Below are 27,188 nucleotides of genomic sequence, written 5' to 3'. Positions count from 1 at the left end.
GGGCCGTAGGTTGCCGACCCCTGACTTAACTGATTTGATTTGGCCATGTCATAATTTAGTTCTAAAAGATGACTATTATATATGGTACCTTATTTATTTGGCCATACTTGCCAGAATGAAAAGTAAGTTGATGACAGGGGGCTGGTCGGAATTCCCCCACTCCCCCATTTAAAACATAAAAAATAGTAATTTTTTCTAGCTTGAAACGTTTTTTAGACTCCCTCTCTGGCAATTCCTGGCAACACCCCTGGTTGATGATGTGCTCTCAGAATTTACTCAACTTGTTTGTTATAAACATCATATTTATTACATGTTTATTTTGTTTTTTCGTTTTTCAATATTGATTCTGATGTATTTCTAAACAATATTACTACTGTAGCCTATTATTATTGCTTTTATAGAGTTGTTATACATTGAAGACACTTGCATTTGTACAACCTAGGCTTTATGAACAAACACTTAAGATATGATATAGCATATAGATAGATGGAATTTTGTCGGGATATGTCAATTTTACTTGGTGCCATAAATTTGGAATTCAATTGCTTTACATTTTTCTAAACCAGTTTAAATGATATTTTTTGGTACAATATGTGCCAGTATATCCTTTAGTTTATTTAACCTTCTGGTTAAATGTTTTATTCTATTTTGTTGTATTTTTGTTTCAAAATACTTTTTTTCATATTCACTCGATCATCACGCTGCAAGCTCAAATTCTGCTGCCTAAAATGCCGGCATTTCAATGAACACTGGAAATTTGTTCAAGCGGTTTTAATAAGTTGAAAAGGGGTTCAACTCGTCTGCCTGGAAGAACAGTTTGCTCTGTTAAGTCCCCGGATTTTTGTTTTGTTTAATAGGAATTTGTAATTGAATCCATTTTCACATATTCATTTATTTCTAGTGAATGAAAACGAGAACAATTATACATTTCCTTCATTGCATTTTTGAGCACTAATAAAAAATTGCGTCATATTTTGAAATGGGATAAATATAAAATATCGAACAAGGACAAATAAAGCAGTGACGCTAATTGATATTGTAAACTTATGGGTGAAATAAACAATCGCTACAGACGTGCCTTGCCTCTAGGTCGAAGTGTCTTGTAAGTATATCTATTGTGGATATACAATACAAATTTTTGAAATATTTTGCGCAAAGATATGCAACCGCATATTTCCATTCAAAGCAACAAGGGCCTGTAGACTTCTTGGAGAATAGCAACGCGCGCTCGAAAAATGATATACCAAAGCTTTTACTGCAGCGCTGGATCAATACGTCATTAGATTGGCAGATGCGTTGCAGATTGATTTTTCTGAAGCCGACAATTTTCCTCTTTTGCTTTTGTTCTGGTCGTCGTGACGCTGTATTTCCTCTCTAATCCGACCCTGGAATGTTGAAAGTAACTTTGTTCAGATCATAAATACCAGCTGCTGTTATTATCAACAGTTTAAACAGCGGACAACGTGGTAAGAGTCGCTCTAAAATGCGTCTAGAGTCGATAAAACTCATTCAAAAACAGAACTGCGATCGTTAAACGTCGGTGTAGTCAATATTCAAGCTGAAATTTGTAATGAAATGTGGTCCGAATAGGGCTGGGCATTTTTGAATACAGTACCTGATGATTTCAGAATCGAATAATTTTTTCGAATCCCGAATACTGTACTTAGAAGATATAAAATTGTATGTAACTTTTTTTTTGTATCGAGTCCTCCAGACACATAAATTAATGAAAACCTAGAATACATCACTCAGGCAGATTGCTGAGGGTTCACACACAATAAAAAACACGATTCTATCAATAACTCACTACAGAAAAGATTCGGTACTCCTGAAGTATGCGCACCAAGATGTCGCACAACCTGAGCCCTAACCTGGTACACAACCCGAGTTCAGGTTGTGCGCCATCTTTGTGCGCATACTTCAGGAGGTCCAAAGAGTCATATGTCAAAATTGCGTTGAAAAATATGGCTTCAATAAAAAAAATTGGGGTAATTTATCTCGACCATTGGCGAAAAGAACAGAAACAAGATGGAAGCGATTCGAAATTTTGCTCTGAACCGATTCGAATAATTTACTATTCGATTCGAAATGCCTAGCCCTAGGTCCAGACAATGTACAGTATATGCTTAAATTCATTGCCATAATGCAACCATATTCAATGTCGTTCGATATCGATGTATTCATATCACAAGAGCGGTAAAAAATCAATAGCACACAGCGTCAGTCACCTTATCCGCTATATTATATATATTCTGGCCAGCTCGGCTTACATCAAGTTTGCCCAATCGCTGCCTAAGTGTTTGGATGCCAACGGCATTTATTTGTACTCGGATCAAGTCAATGATAATATAAAATAAACTCTGCTGTCTGGTAAATAACAATATTGTTGTCAGCAATGGTATTATGCAGATTGCATGAATATGAAGTTCAGTGTTGTATTCCAATAAGGTGTCAAATATATATATATATATATACATAAGAAGTTTGTTTTGAGAATCATACGTATGCTAATATAAGTTTTATGTTATAATTTAAAAAAATACCCAATCTGTTCGTTTTCTCTTCACGCGCACGATAAGTGGGTCGATTTGAAATTCCTCAATATGGTGTTGTTGCTGATCCACGTACTCGTTTTCTACATCTCCCGTTAAAGGCGGGATAAAAATATCATCTTGGAATGCAGGCTGTGAAATAATGATCATGTATTTTTAAACTGAAAGACATGTTAACAACTTGATACCAAACCTTGATGTCGATTTTAACTATTGCAAAGATACTTCAAAAATTAAAATGTCCAACGTAACTATAAACCATGTGAAATGTAATGTATTATTTCGTAAAGAAATTTGATGCCAAATAACCATTCTCCTCGAAAATCAATGTCGCATGATTTTTATTCAATCAAATCGAGATCTCAAACTATACCCACCATTTTATACTCCAGTATACGATGACTTCTTTTTGGTACTATAAATTTACATATCACATCTAAAATCACACTAAAACCCAATTTTTCTTACCAATTGAACGTCCCCTTCTGAGCTCAGTAAACTGTTCAGGTGCCCAATGTACCGAGATGCAAGTCGAAGAATCTTTATCTTTGACAATTTTGTATCATCCGGGAGATTTGGAATTCTTGATCGAAGAACTTCGAATGCTTTGTTAATGTTGGAATTCCTTTCTCGTTTTCGTCGGTTGGTTTTAATTCTGTGATTGTGATACATAACATTCGAAGACGGCTGATGTCCAATAGGATTCAATAGTTCAATTTGTGAAGTTAATCCGGCTCTCCAAGTTTCCGAGTTCGATTCCGTGTGGTCCGTGAAATGATGAATCTGATCTGTCATTAAGTCGTTTTTTAGGCGCCTGGAATCTAATGAATAAATCGACGGCTGTGGAAGCTGATGAAGCTGGTCGGGGAATCTGAACGATTCCCCGCTGTTTGAAAGTTCGGCTTGGAACTCTGGAGATGTTACAACCTGTGACTCTGGTGAGCTCCATCCTATGTTTTCTTGATTTAAATATAAAAATTCGTTCTCTGCGTTTTGGTATTTCTGTTGCCATGTTGCGTGACTATGTGTAAGAGCGTATGTGTCATACTCAACTCCTAACAACCTCTCCTGATGCCCGTTTGCATTATGGTACTCTATCATGTTCGTACTCTTGGTTTGCATTTAGCTTCAAATGAATCTGTGAGGTTTGAATAGCTTCGATCATTTTATATATATACTATGTTATATATATTTATGTCGAAATCAAAACAATATGCAGCACGAGCAAGTGTCTGCAGATCCCAATTAGCGCGTCCGAAATCTGTCTGATAAGGCTGCGGATTGAGGCGTTTGATGGTGATAAGAGTTTTGTTTGAGGTCATCGTAATTAGTCACTTCCCCATTTATTGTATTGTGTGTGGCGTTAGATTTGGAACGCGTCTATCTCAGCATATGGTTGTGTTATTTTAAGTGCACGCAAATGTATTGTTATAACATGAAAATAAACTCAAAATAAAAGATGAGGGATAATATATTAAATAACAGTAGCCTACAAACAAACAGTCTAATTTAAGACTTATGAGGTTTTACCAACTTACTGAAAGAATGAAAAATATTTAGCATCTGCCTTAATTAGTTCACACAAAATATTCCACCAATAATTTTATCAATGTTTGGCTTTATTCATATCTCACGGATGCCTGATCTAGCGTTTGGCAATTTTTTGCAATTTTAATTTTCCAGGTAGGTACGAGTGGTCAGTGAAATATGTTAAATATGCGTTGCATAGTAGATACTATATCTCCGACTCCGACGGTTTGATCGTTCATGCCGATAAGTCAAATGTCAATTTTGTGCTACCGCCGGGAACATGTTTGCCAAGGTACCACTGATGGATTGGAAGGGATTGAATGTCATCAGAATAATTATGTGCAAGGAAGTTGCTAAACTACCCATCGTTGGTTCGGGGGATCATCGTGCATATGTGATATTACCTGCTAACGATTCCAGTTAATATTCCTCAACACAAATGAGTGGACGTGGTTGACCATATGATTGCTTTCTTGTCCACGAGATAAATAGAAAAACTCTCGTTCTGCTAGGCTAGAGAATCGTTCTTGGGAAATTCAAATTACCTCACTAGATCAAGGAGATTTGAAATGATACGTAAAGACAAACAAATGCCCCATTTGCATCCTTCCATTATAACAAAGAACGATGCTTAAATGTATGGACGAAAAGGTCAAATCACCAGCGCAATTTCAGCCAAATGTTAAATGAATTGTACCGAATATCATATGAAAGTGTCTACAAATTGTTTTATGAGAGCGTTCCCGTGTAATCATATAGTGCTTTAGTTTCGTAAAAAGGGATTTTTTTTAACGACAACAACAACCCAAACGAAAACGAGAATAGCAATGTTGCGAAACGATCACCGAGGTGAGGTTTGGTATTAGTATATATTTACGGTTTGATCGTTCATGCCGATAAGTCATACCAATGGCATCATTGGTCATACATACATTCAAAGCCCTTGTATACCTGCATACGTTGGCTCTATAGTTCCATCTCGTGATCGTTCAGTCGCTAATGCTGAGCAAAGCCCATATATACCTGATGCTGAGGTGTCGTCATCGAAGACTTGATCATCTTAATTTCTGGTGTTTTTTTATTTGTCTCCGTTTTGTGTGTGAGTGTGTGTGAAATAATTTAATACTTTCAGTCTGTTAGGCAGTTCAGCAGTTAGGCGAGTGACATGTAAGTTACCAGTTTTACCACTACCACTGTATTTTGGTTTGGCAACCTTCAATTTGTGAAAATATTCTGGTCAGTGGCAGTTCAACGATTTCCACTAGTTGCTGGCTCAGAATCATTATGGTCTGACGGTAGAATAGAATCTTGAGGTACCGGTACTGTGTTTTAAAGTCTTGTCACCAGAATCACTGAATAATGAGAATACTGATTAAGGTAACCTTTAATTTCTGAAATTTGCAGTTTTGTGGTTCCATAAATGCATAAAGCTGTAAAGAAATGCAGTAAACTACAAACTGGAGAAGGAAAAAAAAGATTTGTTGATTATATGTAACTACCGTATTTATTCGATTATAACGCGCAAAATTTTGAACTGAATTTTAGGCAAAAATCAATGCTGCGCGTTATACACGAGGTCTGAGAAATGCGGTACCGGTACCGGTATTGAAAATGTGGTTTTAAACATCTGAAACGTGCGTGCGCTCGCGCATGCACATTCCAATGCAGGACGATTTCGTGCAAGCACACGCACATGCTACAGCTCAGCGTGCGTTTGACATTCGTGCAAGCGTTCGATTTCGTGCAAGCACACGCACATGCGACAGCTCAGCATGCGTTTGACATTCCCGCTGCGTTGAGAATATTTATTTGCCATTATCGTACTGTACTGTAGGTACCCATTATATATTACCCATTATCTATTATGGCAAGACAAAAACGTTCTGCATAAAGGGCAGCATTCAGAGGTTGAAAGTGATGTTCCCGCCGATTGGGACACTGATTTAAACATAACCCAAACAGAAATCGAACAGTTGTTTGGTGAATCAGAGACTGAATCCGATTTTGAAGAGTTTTGAATTACTGTGTGCTTTTAATAAATGTTTGTTTATGCTGTGAGTTGTTACCTTATGTGCTTACCAGTAGTTAGTAGAGAAAAAATAAAAAAAAAGAATTTTATACCAATTTTCATTCAAAATTTAAAGGTGCGCGTTATACACGAGTGCGCGTTATAATTGAATAAATACGGTATGTTCTATGATTATTATTTTTTCATCATTTATTTATTTTAACAAAACTGTTATGAATCCACAACGTGGACCTTTAAAAAAAAAAAAAAAAAAAAAAAGGGAAAAGGAGATTGAAACCTTTTCGTTTCATGCCTGTATGCTCTTAGTATATAACATCATTTTTGAATTCTCAGAGCAGAGTACAAATATTCCATGCTAGGAGATGCACAACTGGTAATTAATCGGTTGTCCATCCTGCCATCCGCATATTCTGATATTTGGTATTTGATTAATACTGTAATACAGTAATACCAGAATTTGGTACGTACTGGTAACTTTCAGATTTTTGACATTTGTGTAATGTCTGAATGTTAATCCCTGGTATTTTATTGTTTATTTATTTATGGTTTTTAATTATTAAGAACTAGGAGAATTGATTTTTGTAATATTGTTTCAGCTGGTCTTGCTATATGCAGTACAACAGTATGGGTTTTTAATCCAGTTTAGAAGACTCAATGGCTTTTTGCCATATGAAATATAGCATTCAGTCTGGAAACTTCAGTACATTTAAATTCCTGACCAAAGCTTGCTTAATCATTCATTCATTTCATCATGCTGTCGTCTATAATTTTTATTTTTGAAGTTTCATTTTGAGGTATTATTTGACTTCAAAATGAGGATTGTCATTCTTGGTCAAGATGTTTATTATTCCAGTATTCCTTGTTTCAAATTTGTGTGTCATAATTACTGTGTGTAAATTGACTTATATTTTTTATAGTGTATTGAGACTCTTTGTAAATAAATTTTAATATGAAATTGATCCACCTGTAAAAATTCGACATGGATTCAGTCAGTTTTGTTGAACGTGATGTCGTGGATGACATTGAACCATCAACTCATTGTGTGAGAGGGGAATTGATGGATAACTTTGGCATTCTTATTCAGGTTAGTTTAGTAAAATAAATCTACTGAATATGTTAATTAAGGATACATAGCCCACTGTTATGGCAATAACATAGCTTACCTGAATATGATTTTCATTGTAGTAATCTTGGCAAATGTGATCTTTTAAAGTTTAACAGTATATTCGGATATTTGACTTGTTATTTGTACCTAGCCTTTGTATACCCACCGTAGTTCAATTTTTTATATAAATGACTGCTTAAATTTTTTTAAAGCAAGAGGTGCAAATATTCACGTATGGCAGTATGGTGATGAAACCTTAAAGGTATCAAGTTTATAACTAGAATATCGGTCGGAGACCGAAGACTTATCGATCGGAGGTTAGAGGATTCCTCAAAACAGCGCTCTTACTCCATAGTGACACCGTGTGTCCCATCATCAATTAATTAATAACTCGCTAATTATACGACATAATTCATCGAAAATCAATAGGCTTCTGTTCTGAACTATGATGAATGCACATGTAAAATTTGTCGCTTTCGTGAGATATCGCGTATATCTAACAGACAAACAAACAGACAAATACCTATCAACATACTTACCGATCTTAAGATCGATAAGTAATAATTAGAATTTAGGGAATACACATGTTGAACAAATTGGATTCTGCCAAGTTCATAACAGTCTCCTAACATTTGAACAAGAGTATTTTTATTTTTCTAATATTTTCCAGGGAATTCTTGGTGCAATTGCCTTCAGCACATTAATGCTCAAAAGGTTGAGGGAACCAAGAAAACAAAGAAGACCATGGACAATATGGTTTTTTGATACATCAAAACAGGTTGGTGTTTGTCATAATAACTTTTTACGGTAAGCCACAGTTCTCCGACTCAAAGATGGCCTGACATTTGGTTCACAACAAATCAAACTCTCTATTTGTCTCTGGAATGAGGGCGTCTGGCATAACGGCAGATGCATCAGATCGCGCCATGCTTGTTTCGATTATAATTTAGATTAAAATCGCCACGTGTGTGGGCCGGCCGTCTTGGAACCAAAATTGTGGTGTCTTGCTAAAACTCTTAAATGTTACGGTAAAATTTTTTTATTTCGGTAAATCGGATTTTTTTTTTTGAGGAATCCACTGGTGATTTTTTTAGATTGCACCTGCTTTTAGTTTATTGCGCATCCCTGGTTTGCCGATATGAGGGCCCACTTTCTAGTACAGAAGGGATTGATTCGCACTCACTGTTACAATTGATGTCTTTTAATGTGGGGCTATTCTAGGAATCGGAGAACTTTGTCGTACAATTCGTACTGTTTTATGTTTTGTTTTTTGTTGTTTCATGCACATTTAAGTTTGATTAAAGTAGAGTCCTGAACCCTTTTTATTTAATAGAGTGGGAAGAGTAGTGGTAGAAGAGTTGCTGGCAACCACTGACTCATTATTAAGAGTTGTCTTGTATACTGACTTTTAACAATTCGAGTTGGTAACGTGAGGGAAACTTTCTAAAGCTTGAAGAAGGAAACTTTTACTCAATGGAATTTTTTTTTTTCGAATTTGACACCCGTAAATAGTTGATTTGGTTTACTTTGCATGAATTGGATAGATTATAATATGTTGTGATTATTCATTGTTTCCCAATGATTGAAAGTATAATTTTTATAGCAGTATCAAAGCACCAGTATTAATAGTATTTACCTGGATAAATTTTGTTGAATTGGTGAGTGTGACCCTTAATAATACGGCCATTCATTAGGTCTTCCTGGATTAAAAAGTCAATAAATCACTTCTTGATTTTCTGTTTCCTAAATAATAGAATTCCATTCCAAGGCATCTTGATTCTTATTCCTATTAAGTTTTTCATTTCAATTTCTGTCAGAACTAGTGGCAAATTATTTCCATAATTTTCATAGAAATCGTATATTATATTCTCAATTTCCTTTCAACTAATATTTTACTATGCCTATTCTTATACAGATATATAACGAAGCTTGTCCTATGATTCATTTAATGTTTTTTGAACTTTCGTTTCATCATATCTATAGGACACAAACTCATGTAACGTTGTGCTATAACTAAATTCTATCATAGCTATCCAAAGAGATGATATCATATTGCATGGGAAATTTGACTATTCAAAAAATAAATATTATTTATTGTCACGCTCTAAATCTACATCCTATTATTTTCATTCATAACTTACTTTTTTGAACACTGTAAAGTATTCTTGTTTATATACAGGGACTTGGAACGTTGTTTATTCATTTTGCAAATGTCTTTCTCGCTGATGCATTATCTGCTGATGACCCATGCACTTGGTATCTAATCAGCTTCATACTTGATTCTACAGTTGGGTTGCTGCTTATTTACCTTGGTTTGAAAGTGAGTATTTATCCTTTAATGTCAATTACAATTACATTGTCAGTCATGACTCATGATACCTAATAACAAAAGGTTGGAGCGAGTACCTAATATAGTTTTTGATTTCAGACAGTATTAATATAAAACAAATGTTTGTATAATTTCATGCTAAATTTGAAAGGAATTTTAGCGCTCCCATATAAAGTAGAAATCAATTTTTTGATAAAAATAAAGAATAAAGTACAATAATTTTTTACAAAGTTTCGTAACTATTATTAGTCTTGTCCTCTTATGTATCACAATTGAAATAATTTTTATTTTTACCGATTAGTCCTTTTTAAAACTTAACCTGTTATCAAACAATAATATTGCGTAAATAAAACAAAATTTGTGTTACATTTCAGTCCTGTTTCGATTTCATCTTGTGACTCAACACTCAATCATTTACTGTATATTTTAAATTTTTCAATGGCATAATAGGTTTATTATTAGTAATTTTTTTTTTGCAAATATATTTTGCAGTTCATCAAGTACATTGTTCGTTCTTTCAATTGCACATCTCTTTACTTTGGAGAATATGGGGATCCACCAAAATGCAGTGCATGGATTGGACAGTGTGCTCTTTATCTCATTGTGATGGTCATTGAAAAGGTAATTTCATTGTCTCATTTTTATAATCAAGAAAATATGTTAATTTCGCTGCTGAATTAATCACGATTGAAATAACAAATTTGGAATGTATAACAAATACCTTTGCGGAAATGAAAAGCTATGGTAAATTTAGATAATATAAGCTTCACTTAAGTGACAATTTAGACAAAATAGCCTATCTATTTTTACCCAGAATAGACAGGAAATTTGAATATATAGGGAATAAAATCCTTTTAAACATGACATGTTTGTCAACTTCCAATTTTTATTATTTTGTGATATTTTGACCTTAGTAGGTGTCAATGATGACGTATTGCAGCATAAAGTAGGGTTGATGAATAAGCAAACAATTCATACCTTGTTTTAAGCTAAATATTTATAATAAAACATTATACCGGTAGGCAACAAGTGAATATCACGGCATCCGGAACACAAAAGATTATACATAATAATCTGGGAATGGTTATGTATGAATAATGTGTTGTTATGACCACTTCTCATTGGCACTTATACTTTTCAAACCCATTCAATGGGGTTGGTTCAATAAGTAGCTTTTTATGCTGAGCAGGGAAATCAATGTTAGAGTTTAATAACCCTTTTACCACTGTGGCCAGTGGAAACTATTGTAATATGGTGTTGTTTTACTAAGAAATGTTATCAAGTGTTTGGTTTGAACTGAACCAACCAAGTGTATTTGCTTAAAATGATTCATTGATACAGGTTATAGATTATTTTGGTAGTATTATACAAAAATATCTGTTTAACCTTGCTCTTAACAGCTTTTATATTATTCTGTGGGATTCAAATGCCGAATTGTAAGGCATTTGCCATTTTATTTTATTTTTCCCTGCAATATTTGCTGCTTTCAAACCGAACCAAGCATGTTTCATGAGCCCACTACTTTTTTGTGATACAATAAGCTTTTCAGATTGATATCAAAACCTATACTTATCCAAACCTCCCCTTCACCAGAACAGAATCTATTTTTATTATTACTATATTATACTATTATTTAACATTGCATTGCATGATAGCAACTGTAATTTAGTGTTATTTATGAAATATAGTCAGGGGTTATTGTATTTTTATTGTTATATATATATTTACAGGTACTAGTTGGCTTGATGGTGATGCCAAGCTTTTGGCAGGAAGTTAGGAAGTACATGCTTAGCTGGATAAAAGACCCTCATGTAGAAGTTATTCTGGTAATGCTTGTCATACCATTTTTAGTTAACACAATAATGTTTTGGGTTATCGACAACTTTCTAATGCGGAAAACAAAACGTTTTTATGGTAGTTCAGTTTCTGACATTCATAAAACATTAACACTTGGGTCGAAAGGCTCAGACAAAGACATTAAAGTGTCTTACAGTATCGCTATGCGATCAGACAGTTTCGATAGTGGTGAGGAGTTTGGAACCAAAAGAGGTGGGTCTCGTAACTCAGCAGTCCGTTACCATAAATTATCATCAACCAGTGTCAAAGATGGCAAAAATTCTGGTGATAGTTATTTGGATACAAGAGAAAATGATGAAACTTTGCTTTTACTTCAAGAGGAAACAGAGATCCCTCGAGGTTCCAGTATCAAAGATGTTCTATCTAATGGTAATCCATCTTATAGTCAGGAGAATTCTTTAGATTCTGATAATTCAGACAATGCTATAAAGAAGTATACGCTTCTTACGAATAGTGTGAAACGACTGTAAGTTTAGTACATTTTCCAATTCTTTTTTATTCTACCATTTTCAAATATATTCCAGTGCTTCCTAGGAAAGCTTGAAATTGATACTTTGCCCATTTTGTCAATCGTGAAATGTCTAATGAAAAACAAGTTTTAAATAATAATTAAATAATTTATTACTGATAGCTGAAATCAAATATATGATTGTCGTTCTCTATTCATGTATTTTGATGGAAGTTTTCTTTTTTTATTCGCCTAGCACCTCAACCATGTCTCATTTTTTTTTCCTTTTTTGCTATCATAGAAGACTAAATGATGTGGATATCTTTCATTAAATATTATTCTTACTTTTTATCACATTTTCTTCATGACCAATCAGTTGTCCAGTTACATCTAAACCATCTATCGATCTTGTTTACATTTAAAGCGAATATATTAGAGTGACTTCATTTATCGGAAAAATGGCAGAATTCCATTTTTGTCTCACGAAGTAAATATCATGATCTCAGTTGTGGGGAATCTAATTAAGACCTCCCAATCTTTCTTGGTGATATATCTGGACCATAGGGATGGTTTGGAGTTACACTGGTGTTGGCTCAAGCTCTGGAGCCACACTATATTCAACTGTTGCTTTGGCTCCATCTCCCTAGCCATTGATGTATTTTGGTATGACTACCGTGAAACATAAATGCAGTTTTAAAGCAGTGGGACTCGAAGTACTAAAGTACTAAAACTTGAAAGAAAAGTAGTATAAACTGAAAGGGGTATTTCTATCGTATTAGGAAATTTTAAAATTTGATATAAGCGGGGAAGCCACCAAAATTCCCGGTGGCTTCAGCTTCAGTTTCATTTGATATGATAAGCTTGGATCCAGCTTCGGCTGCTAGGAAACATGGCATGGCTCCCAGTCCTGGATGTATGACTGGAAGCATATATATTTGAACCTATTTGTGAAGCTTTTTAGTTATCGTAATTGCTGAACCAAACATTCTTTTTCACATTTTTTTTTCCGAATTTGATTTGGCTTTCCAATTTAATACTGGCGTGTTGCAGTTACGGTCGGAAGTTTTTCTGACCATATTTACCTACTTGAATTGTGTATACATTAACCTATCTTGAATTTTCTCGCTGTACCTAATTTTCTTTATTTGGAAAAAACAGGAAAATTGTACAAAGTGCATCTTATGTTGATACTAAATCTGTTTCAATATGTATGATTTCTGTAGTTGTATATTTTTGTATCTTTGATAGAAATTTACTGTAGAGTGTAGAATTTATAAAATGAATTCTGTTAATATTTGAAATATGATAGGATTTGCTTATCCCAAGAAAGGTAAAAGACAGCAAATGAGGTTAACATCTTGCTGAAACTTACCTTCATATACCAGCCACAGAAAATGATTGATAATGTCTTACTCTGTGTTCTAGTTCTGGTTGTCTGCACCTGGGATTGATATATACGTGTATATATATTTAAATATATTGGGCCTAAATGCTTTCAATATATATTTTATATAATTTCTGTACTAATATATTGATCTATTACATTAAATTGCATTTGATTGTACAATTTTTGAAATGAACTCTATCATTATTTTTATTATGTCACCATTTTGAGAGGTTGCAAATGTGGCTGGTTATTCAAGGATAATTCTGTAAATTTATTGTAATGTTTCGGAGACCAATATAGTGGTGTTCATTTTGACATTTAGATTTGGTAAAGTAAATTAAACACGCTTTTTTGTTAGTGCGTGTGCATATTTAGCTTTGTGTAACTCAAAAATGGGCCCTTGTTATCGCCTGAGGCAAATTGATTCTGCTTTTTCTGTGCCTTTTTGATGTGTCTTGAAGTAAGTATGCAAGTGATGTTTCAGCCTAAGAATAAAGCATACATCCAACATTGTTAAGATTTTTAGGTGAAATTATGTTAATTGAATTTAACATCTATGACAAGTTAGGTTTCCCTAATTAAATATTTTTATTGTAACTAAGATTTGCATATTGGGTAAGCGTAGCTGATTTTAGGTGCAATATGCTCGTGCAGTGCAATGTAAAGCTTGCTATAATATTTATATGCTTGTGACAATTTAATGAATAAAGAAGCATTTGTTCTTTTTTGTAATGTGCTAAAGTAAAATTTCTAGCAGTAGGACTCTTACTGAATATAAACATACCAACTATTTGTCCTATTAATAGCTCGTATTTTAGCATTTTATTTTTGCATTTTGTGTTTCTGAATATTTTTATGTTCCTGTTGTTGTTCCTTAGCTTTCATCACTTCACATTTCATTGTCTGTGTAATCTGGTGTTAAATTCTGTGGAGGTTTTTATTTGATTGCTTTTCTTTGGCGTATGTCATATTTTTACTGCTGCATATGTACATAATATTTTGGTTTAGCTGAAGCATTTTTGAGTCAATGTGCCTTTTTTGTTTGCACAATACAATATTTATCAATAAAAATATAGTGGATACTTTACGTTCTTATACTGATCAATTTTCAAATTTCATATTTTTCAGATGTATGTTTAACGTCTTCTTCATTATGTTGTAGATTACCGATAAATTGTATGCAGTTGTGTAGTTTCATAGTTCCATGCTATAGTTGTATGTAAGAGGTTGAATGCATTGTTAGAATATTACACAAGGGTTGAAGAATGCTATATTTTTATGATTTTGTATAGTAAAGAATGTGTTGAGTAGATGAGCAAGATAGCGAGCCTCCAGGCATGAAAGTAAGCTAAGTTTTAGAATCTCGAGTTTTTGTGTTTCCAAGTACAGAAATGCTTATTTTATTGTGTGAAGTGTATTTTGTCAGTAATATGCATTAATTGATCAGAATATGCATTTTCAGGCCACCGAAGGTACAGTATTGGCTTGGGTGCCTATTGACAGATTGATCTCCAGTTGCAGCTCAGGATGATTATTAAAAGCAAAAGATCGTAATCGATGGTGAGAAAATTATGTTTTATTTTCCTATGTGAGATAACCTAGATCAGGGTGGTCCAAGGTTGCGGTTGAAGGGCCGCAAGAACTTTTGAGGAGGACTCGCGGCCTCAGTCGGAGAAAACCCAAAAGTGATCAAAACATCGCTAGTTTAGTATATATATACTATATACTAATTATATTTAAGAATGAGAGTGTACAGTTCTAATTCGTTTTTTGAGGAAGATAAATATTATTTTAAAATTGCTTCCCGAGAAATATCGTGGTATTTTCGGTATCTTTTCTCGTGTTTGGTTTTGTAATTTCACTTTAAATTATATTCTTGTTGTGGGCAAGGAAATACGTTTACTCTCAGTTTACTTCGGTCACCTTTTTTTCTATAATTATTGTATGATGAATTTATTACTTGTAGCTTGTGCAGGCCTAGCGCTACCGTCAAAAAACAACCAAGTTCGTCTAAGTTGGACCTTGGACCCAAATATATATAAAAATTGGATCGCGCGACGCGAGCTCATCTCATCGGCTTGGTCCTGTCTGCACAGGACAATTCAATCTCGCTTTGGCCTCTACTGATCACAGGACGTCTTTCCCATCTAGCCACCGTCTTGACTTTTATAGATGAAAAATAAAATTTCGTGATTTTAACAAATATCAATCCCTACATCGGGATTAGGAAAAGGACTATTCCCAGTTGGAATAGTTAAAAAATAAACCAAAAATGTTTTGCTAATTAATACAAATATCTGCCGATGGTTTAGTAGTGTACGCTAAAACTGTTCTGCGGGCCGCACGGAATGTGTCGGCGGGACGCAGTTTGGACCACCCTGCCCTGAGTTCTAGAACATGGCTGTGCGACATTTTTGTCAGTTGAATATGCAACCAACTTCAGACATCAAGCTGGGCCACACAAACAATTTAGTTTTTCCATGTACACGTCGAATTAGGAAATTATCATAATGCAAGATTTAGCGCGGCGAAAAGGGCATAAACCATGTACTTTTACCCACGTGAGCGCTTTTTTGCCGTAAACTCTGAAATTGGGATTTTGTGCCTGATGGAGAAAAATTCAAGTGTTGACAAAGGCAACACGCACATCCCTGCCGTAGAAGATCTAGCGGCGTTGATTATTTCTGGTATAGGTTTGTAAGGTTCGAGCTTCTTCCATCGTCTGAGCCCGTGCACCTGGGATGCTAAACTGGTAAATTACAATATTTCATCCTTTTCTACACTGGCAGGCAGTTTAGTAGCCGTGATGCACCACACGTTCCATCCTAACGTCTCTTTCAACAAGGTAAATAAAAAAGGTGTTTGCAGTATATATATGACGTGAAGGATTCACAGTGGCGTATCTACGTAAATTTCGCCCTGGCAAAGTTTAAAAATGCTCCGCCTGGCCGTTGACTCACAATTTTAGCAAATGAAATTTGATACTTGTACGGTATTAATGAGTAAAAATCCAGTTTCAAATATTTACGATTGAGACTTTTAGCGCCCTGTCCAAACGGCGCCCATGGCACTAGCCATGGCTGACATGCCCTAGATACGCCATTAGATGATACATGCCCTGAATCCAGGGTTCTCAAGCTTTTTCCAGGACGACCCCAAAGACAACTTTCAAGTGTCCAGTGCGACCCCAGGTCGATATATAAATTTTTAATGAAACTTCTGAAGCTTCTTTCACTGGACTTTTGAGTTTGGTCATGTGGTGGTATTAAGTAAAATAAACTAAAACCAAACAGTGATGTCACAATAAGCACCTACATTCTCTATGTATAGCATAAGCATAGAGCAATGCCAATGGACCTATTTTACAGTATGCCATGGTACAAACTGCTAAATTTAACATGGTTTGTCAAATCTTAGATGTTTTGCACATCCATCCTCTACTATATCTCAGCGACCCCATGACCTGTTTGCGACCCTACCTACTTATCACTTCGACCCAATTTGGGGCCGCGACCCCTGGTTTGGGAACCCCTGCCCTAGATACATGATGCTACTCAGTATAAGTATTTTAATATTGCCATTTCAGTGATATATATCTATTGCAATCAACGTCCACGGGGATTCTATTTTCTTCCCGTGTTATAGAACATCTGCATTTAATATATTTAAGCTATTCAGTCACAACAACATTGAAGTAGACCAGCATTTCGTCTGTTTGATTATATTTTGAAATTATCATAGCCATTAATTGAGATCAGGCAATAGTCAAAAATGGTACGCCGTATAAATTGACTTTTACAATTTATTACACATACTCGCGGCATTGGTTATTGAAACGGTTTTAGTATTATATATGACCAACATAAAACGAGAAAAATATGTGACATGTTTTTTACCAATACGATTTCGGTGATGCCAAGAACAGGTACTCGCAGCAATAGTGATTCTGGTGGTTCGATCGTTTTTTAATGCTATGAAGCTCTTTTGTCTAGGATATTGAATAATAGTAATAAAAGTACAAATAACACTATCATTTGTTGTCTATTGCATAAAAACTAAGAGCACGGTTGTGATTTGCTAGCTGATGTGCATCCGGTCGTCATTGATATTACACTGATTTGTTCTGACAAACGTGCCAAGTCTTCTAGATTCGACGCAGATATCATATTTCGTTCAAGACCAGAAATATCCAATAGTGTCTTGCTTGCACTCTTATTTGCGTTGAAGGCTACCACCAATATCTATAAACATTAAACAATTAAGGTCTTTACAATGATACATAACCCTAAAGATCAAATTTTCAGAATATTTTATTTGAAGTTCAGGAAAAGTATCAGATATTAGTAGATACCTCTACAGAAACTAAGCAGTTGCCATTTTCAGGAATTTCCGTTCATCTAATAGACACTCAGAAACATGACCGGAAAATATTTAAGTTCAGAAAAAACGTGAAATATCTATTGGCCTGAAAACGTTTAGTTGTCTGGACATCCCAAGTCATGCTGTGGATTTTTGCCAAGAACGTACTACTTGTATGAAAAATAACTGAATACATAAACATCTTGAAATCAGTAAAACCATGCTGTCATCAGGCTATCTAAATTTACTTACGTTTATTCCCCTCTGTCTGATAATCTTCGCTTGCTCGACAACTGCGTTATTCATTATACCCGATCCTGATGTGAACAAGATAAGAAATTGTTCACGTCTTCTATCGGTAGTTTTAAAGTAAACATCGTTGGCGTATGTCAGTGCCGCTCCTAAATTTGCCTCTGAAAGAAATTTTGTAGCTATTTTATTTATTACATTTCTTAAAAAACAAAATTCAAGCAAAGCCATATTTGATGGCGTTTTTTGAGATAACAGATATCTGAATTTGATCTGATATCAACATTTGTATATGTTTTATGAGTGATCATCCAAGAATATAATATAGTTTACACCGTTCTATTACTATTGAAATTGAATTGTTGCTTTGCTGTACACCTGAGAAATTCATATATCAGAATCATTCGTTTTGGCAACCTATGTGTAACTTGTAATTCTTGTTTCAAAATATACAATGATGATTTAGTTTAGAGAGTTGGCGACAGTGCACCGAGACATCTTACTGTAACATTTCTGTTCATGTCGTCTTGAAACTTTTTTATTTTCAATACGTTCGGCGTTCATACGAATTATAAATACCATTAACTAGCCATTTCCACATGCAGGGGGGAGATTAAGTCAAATGTGAATTATAATTGAGTTGATAGTTTAATAGCTACCTCTCCCAGTTATCGGCATGTTCTTGATTTGTTCTGCCACTGGGATGAAATGCTCGGTGTATCTCATTCTTACTTTTTCAACCGCGCTTTCAGTGTCAACCACTTCAGCGTATCGAGCTGCTCCGAATCCGACATCCAGACGGAAGTACAGCATTCTATTAATGGTTTTCTCCATCAGTTGAACAATGTATTGCCAATCCTTCTGCGTTGTAAAGGCTGTTGAATCAAACATGGTCAAAATATTGAGCCGCTTGTTGAAAAGGCAACGCACACAGCAGACGAATTTTGTTTGGCTCCATTCAGCACTCGGCATACAAGTTATTTGCTCATATCTTTTCTGTGTGTATTTGTCAATACATGTCAAATCACACGTAGAACCGATTTTTAGTCCGTTAGAACAGTTCAATTTTCCGTTATTAATAATTCCAAACTCATCACATTCATTCCTCTCACATTTGGGTATTTCTTCACTCCATTTACCATACTGATCATTGTCATCATCAGCTCGGCATACTAAAGGATTTTCATGCGTTAGCCCGTATTTTGCCAAGCATTCAAAACGACACCTGGAGTTGAAAGTGTTACCATTGGTGCATTTAGGCGTATGACCATTCTCAAGTGTAGTTATGGGAGGCAAGCAAGTTTTAGGAAAACATCGAGGCGGGCGGTTCGACCATTTTTTATTTACATTGCACCTGTCTCTTATAAAACCTTGAAGGACGACTTCATCGCCAGTGTTTGGTACCATGTAGTAACCTTCGTTAATACATTTGTATTCGCATACCGTTCCTACTCTGTATTCATCGATGGCATAGCCTTTTGGTGCCTTGCAATTTTGTACCACAGTCGATGCGTCGTATTTCGGTGGCTCACAGTAACTTAATTCACATACAGCTGGTGTATCGCTCCATTCACCTACTGCATCTCCGTCTCTTTTCAAATTCGAGCAACTGATGTACGTCTTTCCTATCGCTTCATATCCGTCGTTGCAAGACATCACGCAAAAGGCGCCACTCAAGCCCCCCTGCATTGAACAAAATCGGAAACCATCACGAAACTCTGGCAAAGGTTCACATATTATGGTGGAACACGTGGGAGGTTTACCGCTCCATTCACCCTCTGCCACGCCTTTTCCGCTATCCTCACAGGTTCTTAAAGCGACCAAATCATTGGTATCGTCCAAGTCGTAATCATCCTCACATTCATAAGAGCATGTGCTTTTATGGAAATTTCTGTTTGTGCACCTCACATATCCATCACTGGGGTTTGATGCTGCAGGTTTACAAGTGATTGGACTGCACGTTGCTTCAGGAACTGTCCATTCTCCCACTTCGTCCCCGTCCCCATCATCTCTGCATAGTGATTCAATGGAAGATTCCACAGTGCCATCCAAATCGTAACCTTCATTACAAGAAAAGGTACAATTGCTTCCAATATTATTCTTGTTTGAACACGCAACTTGCCCGTTTTGGGGATCATGCAGTGCAGGCTTGCAAGTAATTTGCTCACATACTGGTGGATTGCCAGACCACTGTCCCTTTGTGTCCGCAGTATCGTCGTCCTGACATATTATTTCTTTAAACGGTTTTTCTGTTTCGGTGATATCATATCCGAAATTGCAGGTGAATGTACAAACGCTGTCCTTGAAGTTATTGTCGCTGCACTTTACCGTGCCTTGAGTAAATTTTGTGTACTCTGGGAAACAAATTATCTTCGCACAACGCGGGAACCTTTTCGTCCAAAAGCCTTTTTCGCTGTAACCAATTTGGGCACAATCTGATTTTTTATGTCCGATGAGGTTGAATCCTTCTTTGCATTCAAATGTGCACGAACTTCCAAACATATTTCCATTCGTGCATTTTTCAATACGATTCGGATCTTCCTTCTCTGGTTCGCAAATTCCCACTTTACATGTTGGAGGAGGATTGTTCCAGTCTCGATTAAACTCGCATTGTGTTATTCTCTTTCCTGCAACGTAATAATTTTGCTCACAGGCGTAAGTACAGGTGGAGCCCGCGTAGTTGAAACCATCAAACTTTGCGTATTCTTTGGAGTTTTTACAGGATAGAAAACCGCTTTCAGGAGCTGTTCTTGGAGGTTCACATTTGATTATTATTTTCTTACAGAATGGTAGTTCTTCGGGTATCCACTTTCCTTTTTTACTTCCTTTGCCGAGAGGTCTACAAGTTGCTGTCTTTTTTCCGACTAGTTCAAAACCGTTGTTACAACTAAAGGAACACTGCGTGCCAAATTTAATTTCTCCGTGTGGACAATATGTTCTACCATTTCTTATTGATTGTATTCGTTTACATGGAGCGGGTGCTGGAAGTATAAAAACACTAGATAGATTTCTTAATCACTGTACCTTCGTCTACGACAGTGGTCGCAAAGATTTCCAAGTGAGGCCCAAATAGTAGAATGGAAAAGGTTTCAAGGCCCAACAACCATTACTTTGGTGACAGCCTAGCTTGCTTCGGCCAAGATTTCTTTGAGAATTATAAATTTAACCACGTAATAAACTTGTTAAGAGACATGTAATTTGAAATTAATCCGATACGCGTCGTTCGCACGCGCTATTTTGATGACCCAATAAAATAACCAGATACGCTGGAATGAAGAGGCGAGAATAGTTGCAATGCTGGTACTATAGTTAAAATGAACGTAATGTATGATTCTTTGATATATGAATAAATAGCCATTTGGCAAAAAAAATTATATGTAATGCTGGATTTATAGAACTTTTTTGGATATCATTGACCATATTTGAAATATAATAGAGGCCCATCAGAAAATGCTCGGCGGCCCACTGTTTGCCGGCCACTGTTCTACGAACTATTCATCAATATTACCGTGGTGTTCAACAATTTTCAAGAAATTATTTTCTCAAATTCTTTTCATACATTAATTACATAGTTAGCCTGAAGAGTGAATTTGTATTTGATCATATCGGTAGTCGTGTTTATAATATATTTTGATTGCATCAAGTAGCCCCGATGGCTACTATATTTATGTTCGATATACATTCTTACGTGGTAGACATCCGGATTCTTTGGAATTACATCCTGAGAATGAGCAACAACATCTGCAAACAAGATTTTTCAACAATCTGACTCTTCCACATTGATTGTCATTTTTGTTCTAGATTTCCAATATATCTATGTGAGTGTTTTGAAACGAACATTTCTAATGTATTTATCATACGGTGAACTTACCAGTTGCTGCGAAAACCAAACATTTATCGTTTGATATGTGATTGCAGTGAGCATGATAGAAACATCGTAAAACTTAGATATGCTTTCAAATATGGATGGATTAAACTCTTTTTGATCCAGATGGTACTACAGAACTACATGTCTTTTCATATTATTTACTTCCTACTTCAGATGTGGGTGACAGTGATAGCACGTTTGCACCCACGTACATTTGCACCCGTATATGAGCACTAATAAACTGTACCCAGGACGTTTGAACCCGCATACCATTGCATACGCAGATTTTAGCACCCGCGCAGTTTTAAACCGTAGAACTTTGTCCCAATGAATGTTTGCGTCCATGGGTATTTGCCCCTGTAGAATTTGCAACCGTCTACATTGGCGCCCTTGAAATCTACACTCATAGGTACATTGGCAGCCATGGCCGTTTGTACCCATAAACAGTTGCACTTACTGAGATTTACACCCATGAACATTTGCATCCATAAACATTTGCACTCACGGACATATGCATCCATGAACATTAGTATCCATGGACATTTGCAACCTGTTTGTAGCAATGTCGTCTATGGATGCAAATCTACGTGTTAGCAAATGCGCGTGGCTGCAAAGATAATGGATCCGCGTGGGAAGCATGCTTGATCGAGATAGTATTAGTGTGATGAATTAAAATCATAATAATTTCATATATGAGGTATATTTATGATGCACTCTCTAATTCCTGGGAAGAGGTAATGATATTCTTGTTTCTAAGAGCAAATTAACAATACATTATTGAATATTAACATAAACACGATACCTGTTTGACTTCTGTTATGCAAGCTCGTTCTTGTTTACATCCCTTTATAATAAGTGGTTTACCTCTCACAGTTCGATAATCGTTTTGACAGACCTGTGAAAATAAAATCGCTGTGGTAATCAAATATTTGTTCGACTATTTCTTTTACTATAGGCAACATTTTTATTACTGGTTTGAACACTTGTGTCTTGGACTAGATATCTGGAACTTTACTATTTAAAGCCTAATCCACGTATATTTAAATATTTGATATCAAATACTAACAGGATTTAGATTTTTTTCATTGGTATACCTTTGCTTCATACAATGAAATGCCTTACATGGTCTGGTTGGGAGCATTCCAACATTTTCCCGTACTGTGCATGACATTCCTTTAAACTGTTTTTTCCATCGCATGTCCAGCATTTGATACCTGGGTATTGCGTAAAAAAAGTTATTGCTCAACCAGTCAACTCCAGGTATGGTTTAATTTATCATATATATATATAAAGTTCGTCATACAACAATCATGATTACATGCATGAATTAGCAATGGCCAACAACCGTCATTGATGGCTTTGTCGGGGACTGTCAATTAGTACCGTATAAGCCGACCCCCTAAAAACTGCGCTGAAACGATGCTTTTTAAAAAAAATTCGCATTTAAGCCGACACTACAAATGAATGGGCATGAAATGTTCAAAAGATATCTCAATCAAGATATTTCTAGACGATTCTAGTGTTAAATCAATGTTGTAATGAAGACTATAAAGCCAAATATTAGTTACCCAAGCATGTGGCTTAGAGAATTAACTAAAAATATGGATGAAAAAAGTTCTCACCTTGAACCAAGCTGACATTTAAATAGACGACCAGCAAGCTGACGAAAACTGACAGAAAAATATTCATGCCGACTCTAATGTTTTTGAAAATTTGATGCTGAACACACTAAACCGTTGGAATGAGGTTTGAAAAACTATGAATCTTAGGTTCCGAGATTTACGTAGCCATTATTATCGGGTGTTTAGTCTGAAAATGCAGTTAGATAAGATTGCTTTCAATAAATATTTCAGTAACTCAGATCATCAATTCGTCCTATTTGCTAACTTGGTTACTTGCGCAATTTCTGCATATTTTCTGACGACCGTATGTATATCAATTACTCGTTGCCTCAATCTTTCTTTATCGCTTCGTCAAACCTAAATTTAGAAACTGGTTTTTTAGAGTGATTAATTACGTAATCTTATAACGTTTTATATCTTTATTTAATCACCAATAATTTTAGTTGTTTAGTAGCCGCAGTGAGTAATCTCAACATCTGATTTTTCGTACAGCAACAAAAGTTCGTTGACTTTTATCTTATTATTTGTTCTCGCACACTGTTTTTGTCATATTATCTAACTATTTTGTTATATTTTCTAACAATTGCCAGCCACTACAAATATTTAGAAAAAGTTTAAACCTTAAATTAAATTATCATGTACTTAAAAAACGAAAAATTCCCAAGTCCCTGGCCAAAAAGTCTAGTCTAGACGGGCCAACTATTCTGGCTGTCTTCTAACATATAACTAGTGATATTTGATCATGACAATCGCATTCAGAGATCAATTTGATAATCGATATGATGTCTGACCTTTTGGCTACATCAGCTGGAAAACATTCAACGTCGGTTCGAGGAGTACGGAGATGAAATATCTAACTATATAATTTATCATAGAGTTGGAGTAATATCTTATGCAGAGACTGAATAGCAGTTCAACTTGCAACTGGAAAGTAACTCGATCCCACTAGTAAACTTTTCAACTTTACTTTTTAATGAAACTTTCGTGACCGTGTTCACTATTGGTTTTTCCAATTATATTTATATTGTGAATAATCTGCCTATTAATTATATCATGCTAGACAGCAGACTTGAAAGGGCCTCTAACACACAACTACCCACTGGTGTAATTAGAGCAAAACTATATGTAGCTGAATTCACTGATAGTAGATAATTACGAAATGATCAAGTTTATCAATTCTGCTTTTGCTATTTCTGCCTGTTACCACGTCGATGATTCTGCATCTGTGTTTCTTATTGTTTGTGACTATTGAAGCGTTTTGGGCATACCAGAAACACCTGTGGTGACGCGGTATAAATTAATCGCAGGATGCGGCTTAAAACTTATTCGAATTGTGATTTTATCACAAGATCTACTGCTTTGAAGACATTTTCTCATTTTATCCATATTTCAATCGTTGCGAAATATTCAAAATTATCATAATGCTATTTTTGTAGCAAATATGAAATCGGACGTATAAAATGCACAAAATACGGAAGCAGTATAATAATTGTGTCGATGACTCATGGCATCGAGTAATGAAAATAATGTCAGTTTCAATATTGAACTATCGGTGCTTTGGATTGGCTTTTCTAAATGTCAAGAATTTCATAGAGAACAAACTTGTTAGATCGAAGAAGCTTATCTTGTAGTGTTATATATATATATATATATATGTTCCCTAGGGATGCGACAAGATTCGGACTCGTGCTCGGATTCGTGGCCGAATCTCTCGTAATTTGATACTCGGATTCGGCCCGAGTCTTTGATGATTTTACCCGAGTCCGGGATATCATACGTCACGCGATAGTCAAGCGCAGACTGGTGGCGGATTCGACGAGAAATTCAACTTTTTCGTTCTGTTTTGCCACGAGACTGTTCAATCTATTTTCTCTACGGTGAAATTAAAACTAGGCGCCAAAACTACAAATTCACGACGCCGTAAGAACAAAAAAATGTCAGCGAAAGTCAGCTGAATAAATTCCAGTGTTGCGCGTGTAGCTTGCCTTCCAGTGCCAGACGTCGTTTAGTGAATGTTTACCACGTCCTATTTCAAGCATATACTTGCTAATCCTCTAACAGTGATTAATCCGTAATCAGCGGTAACCATGTCGTGCTGTTCGCCTGTTATCGTTCCATAAATGATCTAGCTATTTCCGGAGAGAAACAAATGTTAGAAATAAAACGATAAAATATTGAAAATTACGGTTCTTTTAGGAGAAAAGTACAACTCGCAGATGTCAGTGGCGTTACAATCGTATATATGTACAAAAACAATCTCGCAAGCCGCATCGATTAAATGTGCATAAATTTGGAAACTATTACTCGTGGTAATTGGATGTTAATCGGGCCGACTTTTTATTTTTATTCAATAATTATTTACATACACCGCGATTAGTGACGGGCAAAATCGAATTTTTCCTGATCGAATAATTCGACTACCGTATTTCTTTTAATATACCGATAGTAGAAAATTACTAGAAGACTGGAGACTCGATAACAACGCGGCGTCTTTACTTCTTATTCGTAATTTTATCACAATCGTGAATTGTTTTTTTGTCACCGCGATCGTTTCGGCGACCGACATCCTAATTATGGTTGGTAAACTATATTTTTAAAGCACCCTTTTTCACTATCAGCTCTCACGCAACGCCGGACATCGAAGTTTCGTTTTTATATTTCAGGCAGAAGTGTGAGTACAAATCGGCGAAGATATTAAAGACAGCTATTAATTAGTGAATTCATAAATATAAAAATTTTATTCTGGCCTCATCTTCCGGATTTGATCTTTCATATCACAGTTTGTAAATTACGGTCCCTATTTTAAGCGAACAATACCTATCGTGGCTGTGTTATTTTAATATTAGATAATAAATAAAAACTCCGGAAATTTACCATTGCCTGCTGTTTCGAGTTATGGCATTTCCACCTAGTCGAAACAATATTTCCATATAATACATAATTTACCTGCCTCACTTAATCTGGTTTGACGTTTCTATATGTGAAAAGGTGTTGGCGCGCTTTATGCAAAATTGGGAATTGTTAAGATAACGATAGGCGCAGAAAGAAAACCACTTCTTACTTGTAACTCTCACTTCTAAATTAATGTTAATAAATTTGATTTTGCTTTTCAAAGCGCCGTTATTTGTATTAATGAAAATGATTGTGTCATACAGCCGTAACTTAGCATATAACACATTTCGCCTTTTGCGTCTCTCTTATTGAATCAAAATCAACAATTACACATTCTTATTTTCCGCGGATTCGACAATCGCTATTGATGGTTTTCAAACGAAGAATAGCTAGATATTTTGTTACGATATATTTATAAGATACATTTATTCGATGCTTCCACAGTTGGCAATTCTTTATTAGTACCCCAATTATCACGGAGATGGGCGTCTGTATCAGCGCCGACTAAAAAAGATGACATATGAGTAAAAATTTCCCATAAAAAACTTGTTCCAAACGTGTGGGTTATGGCCCGTATTTATCGTGACAGGACACGAGCGCGGCGTCTTCAGCAGTCGACGCGGCGGTCGATCAGAGTTACGTAACAAAGTATTCCTTCGACGGGGAATATGACCTATTTATTCTAATTTAAACTAGTCGCTCAGAGAATGATCGTCTCGAAAGCAATAGTGTTTATGTGCAACGTTTTCAAATTACATAGTCTTTTCATACAGAATGTTTAATTTACGGCCAATATACGAGAACAACAGCATCACTTTAGGTATTTGTTTCGTAGCTATGTAAAAGTATTGGACTCGGGACTCGGACACGGGTCCAGCACAAATACTCGGGATTCGGCCGAGCCGAACCTTTTTGGATTCGTCGCATCCCTAATGTTCCCTAATTGTCTCGTAATAGTCAT

The 27,188-nt window shown here is 35.6% G+C and overlaps 3 protein-coding genes across 3 annotated transcripts; 1 reads left to right on the top strand and 2 right to left on the bottom strand.

The window, feature by feature from the left end:
* Window positions 1–872: 872 nt before the first annotated feature.
* On the bottom strand, window positions 873–3,740 carry LOC120330672 (uncharacterized). The gene is made up of 3 exons (XM_039397554.2): window positions 3,021–3,740; window positions 2,544–2,684; window positions 873–1,385 (listed from the first exon to the last, which is right to left on the bottom strand). Exons 1-3 carry the CDS (start codon window positions 3,672–3,674, stop codon window positions 1,269–1,271), a joined length of 912 nt encoding a protein of 303 aa, XP_039253488.2. The 5' UTR covers window positions 3,675–3,740; the 3' UTR covers window positions 873–1,268.
* A 3,274-nt stretch (window positions 3,741–7,014) lies between these two features.
* On the top strand, window positions 7,015–14,332 carry LOC120330671 (store-operated calcium entry regulator STIMATE-like). Its single transcript, XM_039397553.2, has 5 exons — window positions 7,015–7,195; window positions 7,887–7,994; window positions 9,396–9,536; window positions 10,038–10,166; window positions 11,276–14,332. Exons 1-5 carry the CDS (start codon window positions 7,091–7,093, stop codon window positions 11,870–11,872), a joined length of 1,080 nt encoding a protein of 359 aa, XP_039253487.2. The 5' UTR covers window positions 7,015–7,090; the 3' UTR covers window positions 11,873–14,332.
* A 2,426-nt stretch (window positions 14,333–16,758) lies between these two features.
* On the bottom strand, window positions 16,759–23,513 carry LOC120331310 (P-selectin-like). Its single transcript, XM_078113466.1, has 7 exons — window positions 23,336–23,513; window positions 22,836–22,927; window positions 22,516–22,608; window positions 21,534–21,642; window positions 18,505–20,826; window positions 17,849–18,009; window positions 16,759–17,478 (listed from the first exon to the last, which is right to left on the bottom strand). The coding sequence occupies exons 1-7, from the start codon at window positions 23,400–23,402 to the stop codon at window positions 17,293–17,295; spliced, it is 3,030 nt and encodes a 1,009-aa protein (XP_077969592.1). The 5' UTR covers window positions 23,403–23,513; the 3' UTR covers window positions 16,759–17,292.
* Between the last annotated feature and the right edge of the window lie 3,675 nt (window positions 23,514–27,188).

The sequence above is a fragment of the Styela clava genome, chromosome 6 (genome assembly GCF_964204865.1).
Source record: "Styela clava chromosome 6, kaStyClav1.hap1.2, whole genome shotgun sequence".
Taxonomy (NCBI): domain Eukaryota; kingdom Metazoa; phylum Chordata; class Ascidiacea; order Stolidobranchia; family Styelidae; genus Styela; species Styela clava.
The sequence above is the reverse complement of the archived record's forward strand: the minus strand, read 5'-3'. Positions and strand labels throughout refer to the sequence as shown.

Excerpts from the sequence above, each read along its gene's own strand:
- LOC120330672 (XM_039397554.2), bottom strand. The coding sequence starts at position 3,674 with ATGCAAACCAAGAGTACGAACATGATAGAGTACCATAATGCAAACGGG. Across the intron at positions 2,685-3,020 it reads CAGAAGGGGACGTTCAATTG|CCTGCATTCCAAGATGATAT; the intron begins GTAAGAAAAATT and ends ATTATTTCACAG. Across the intron at positions 1,386-2,543 it reads AGAGAAAACGAACAGATTGG|GGTCGGATTAGAGAGGAAAT; the intron begins GTATTTTTTTAA and ends TCAACATTCCAG.
- LOC120330671 (XM_039397553.2), top strand. The coding sequence starts at position 7,091 with ATGGATTCAGTCAGTTTTGTTGAACGTGATGTCGTGGATGACATTGAA. Across the intron at positions 7,995-9,395 it reads TTTTTGATACATCAAAACAG|GGACTTGGAACGTTGTTTAT; the intron begins GTTGGTGTTTGT and ends GTTTATATACAG. Across the intron at positions 10,167-11,275 it reads TTGTGATGGTCATTGAAAAG|GTACTAGTTGGCTTGATGGT; the intron begins GTAATTTCATTG and ends ATATATTTACAG.
- LOC120331310 (XM_078113466.1), bottom strand. The coding sequence starts at position 23,402 with ATGAATATTTTTCTGTCAGTTTTCGTCAGCTTGCTGGTCGTCTATTTA. Across the intron at positions 21,643-22,515 it reads GCATAACAGAAGTCAAACAG|AACAAAAATGACAATCAATG; the intron begins GTATCGTGTTTA and ends TTGGAAATCTAG. Across the intron at positions 18,010-18,504 it reads CATGCCGATAACTGGGAGAG|AGGCAAATTTAGGAGCGGCA; the intron begins GTAGCTATTAAA and ends AATTTCTTTCAG.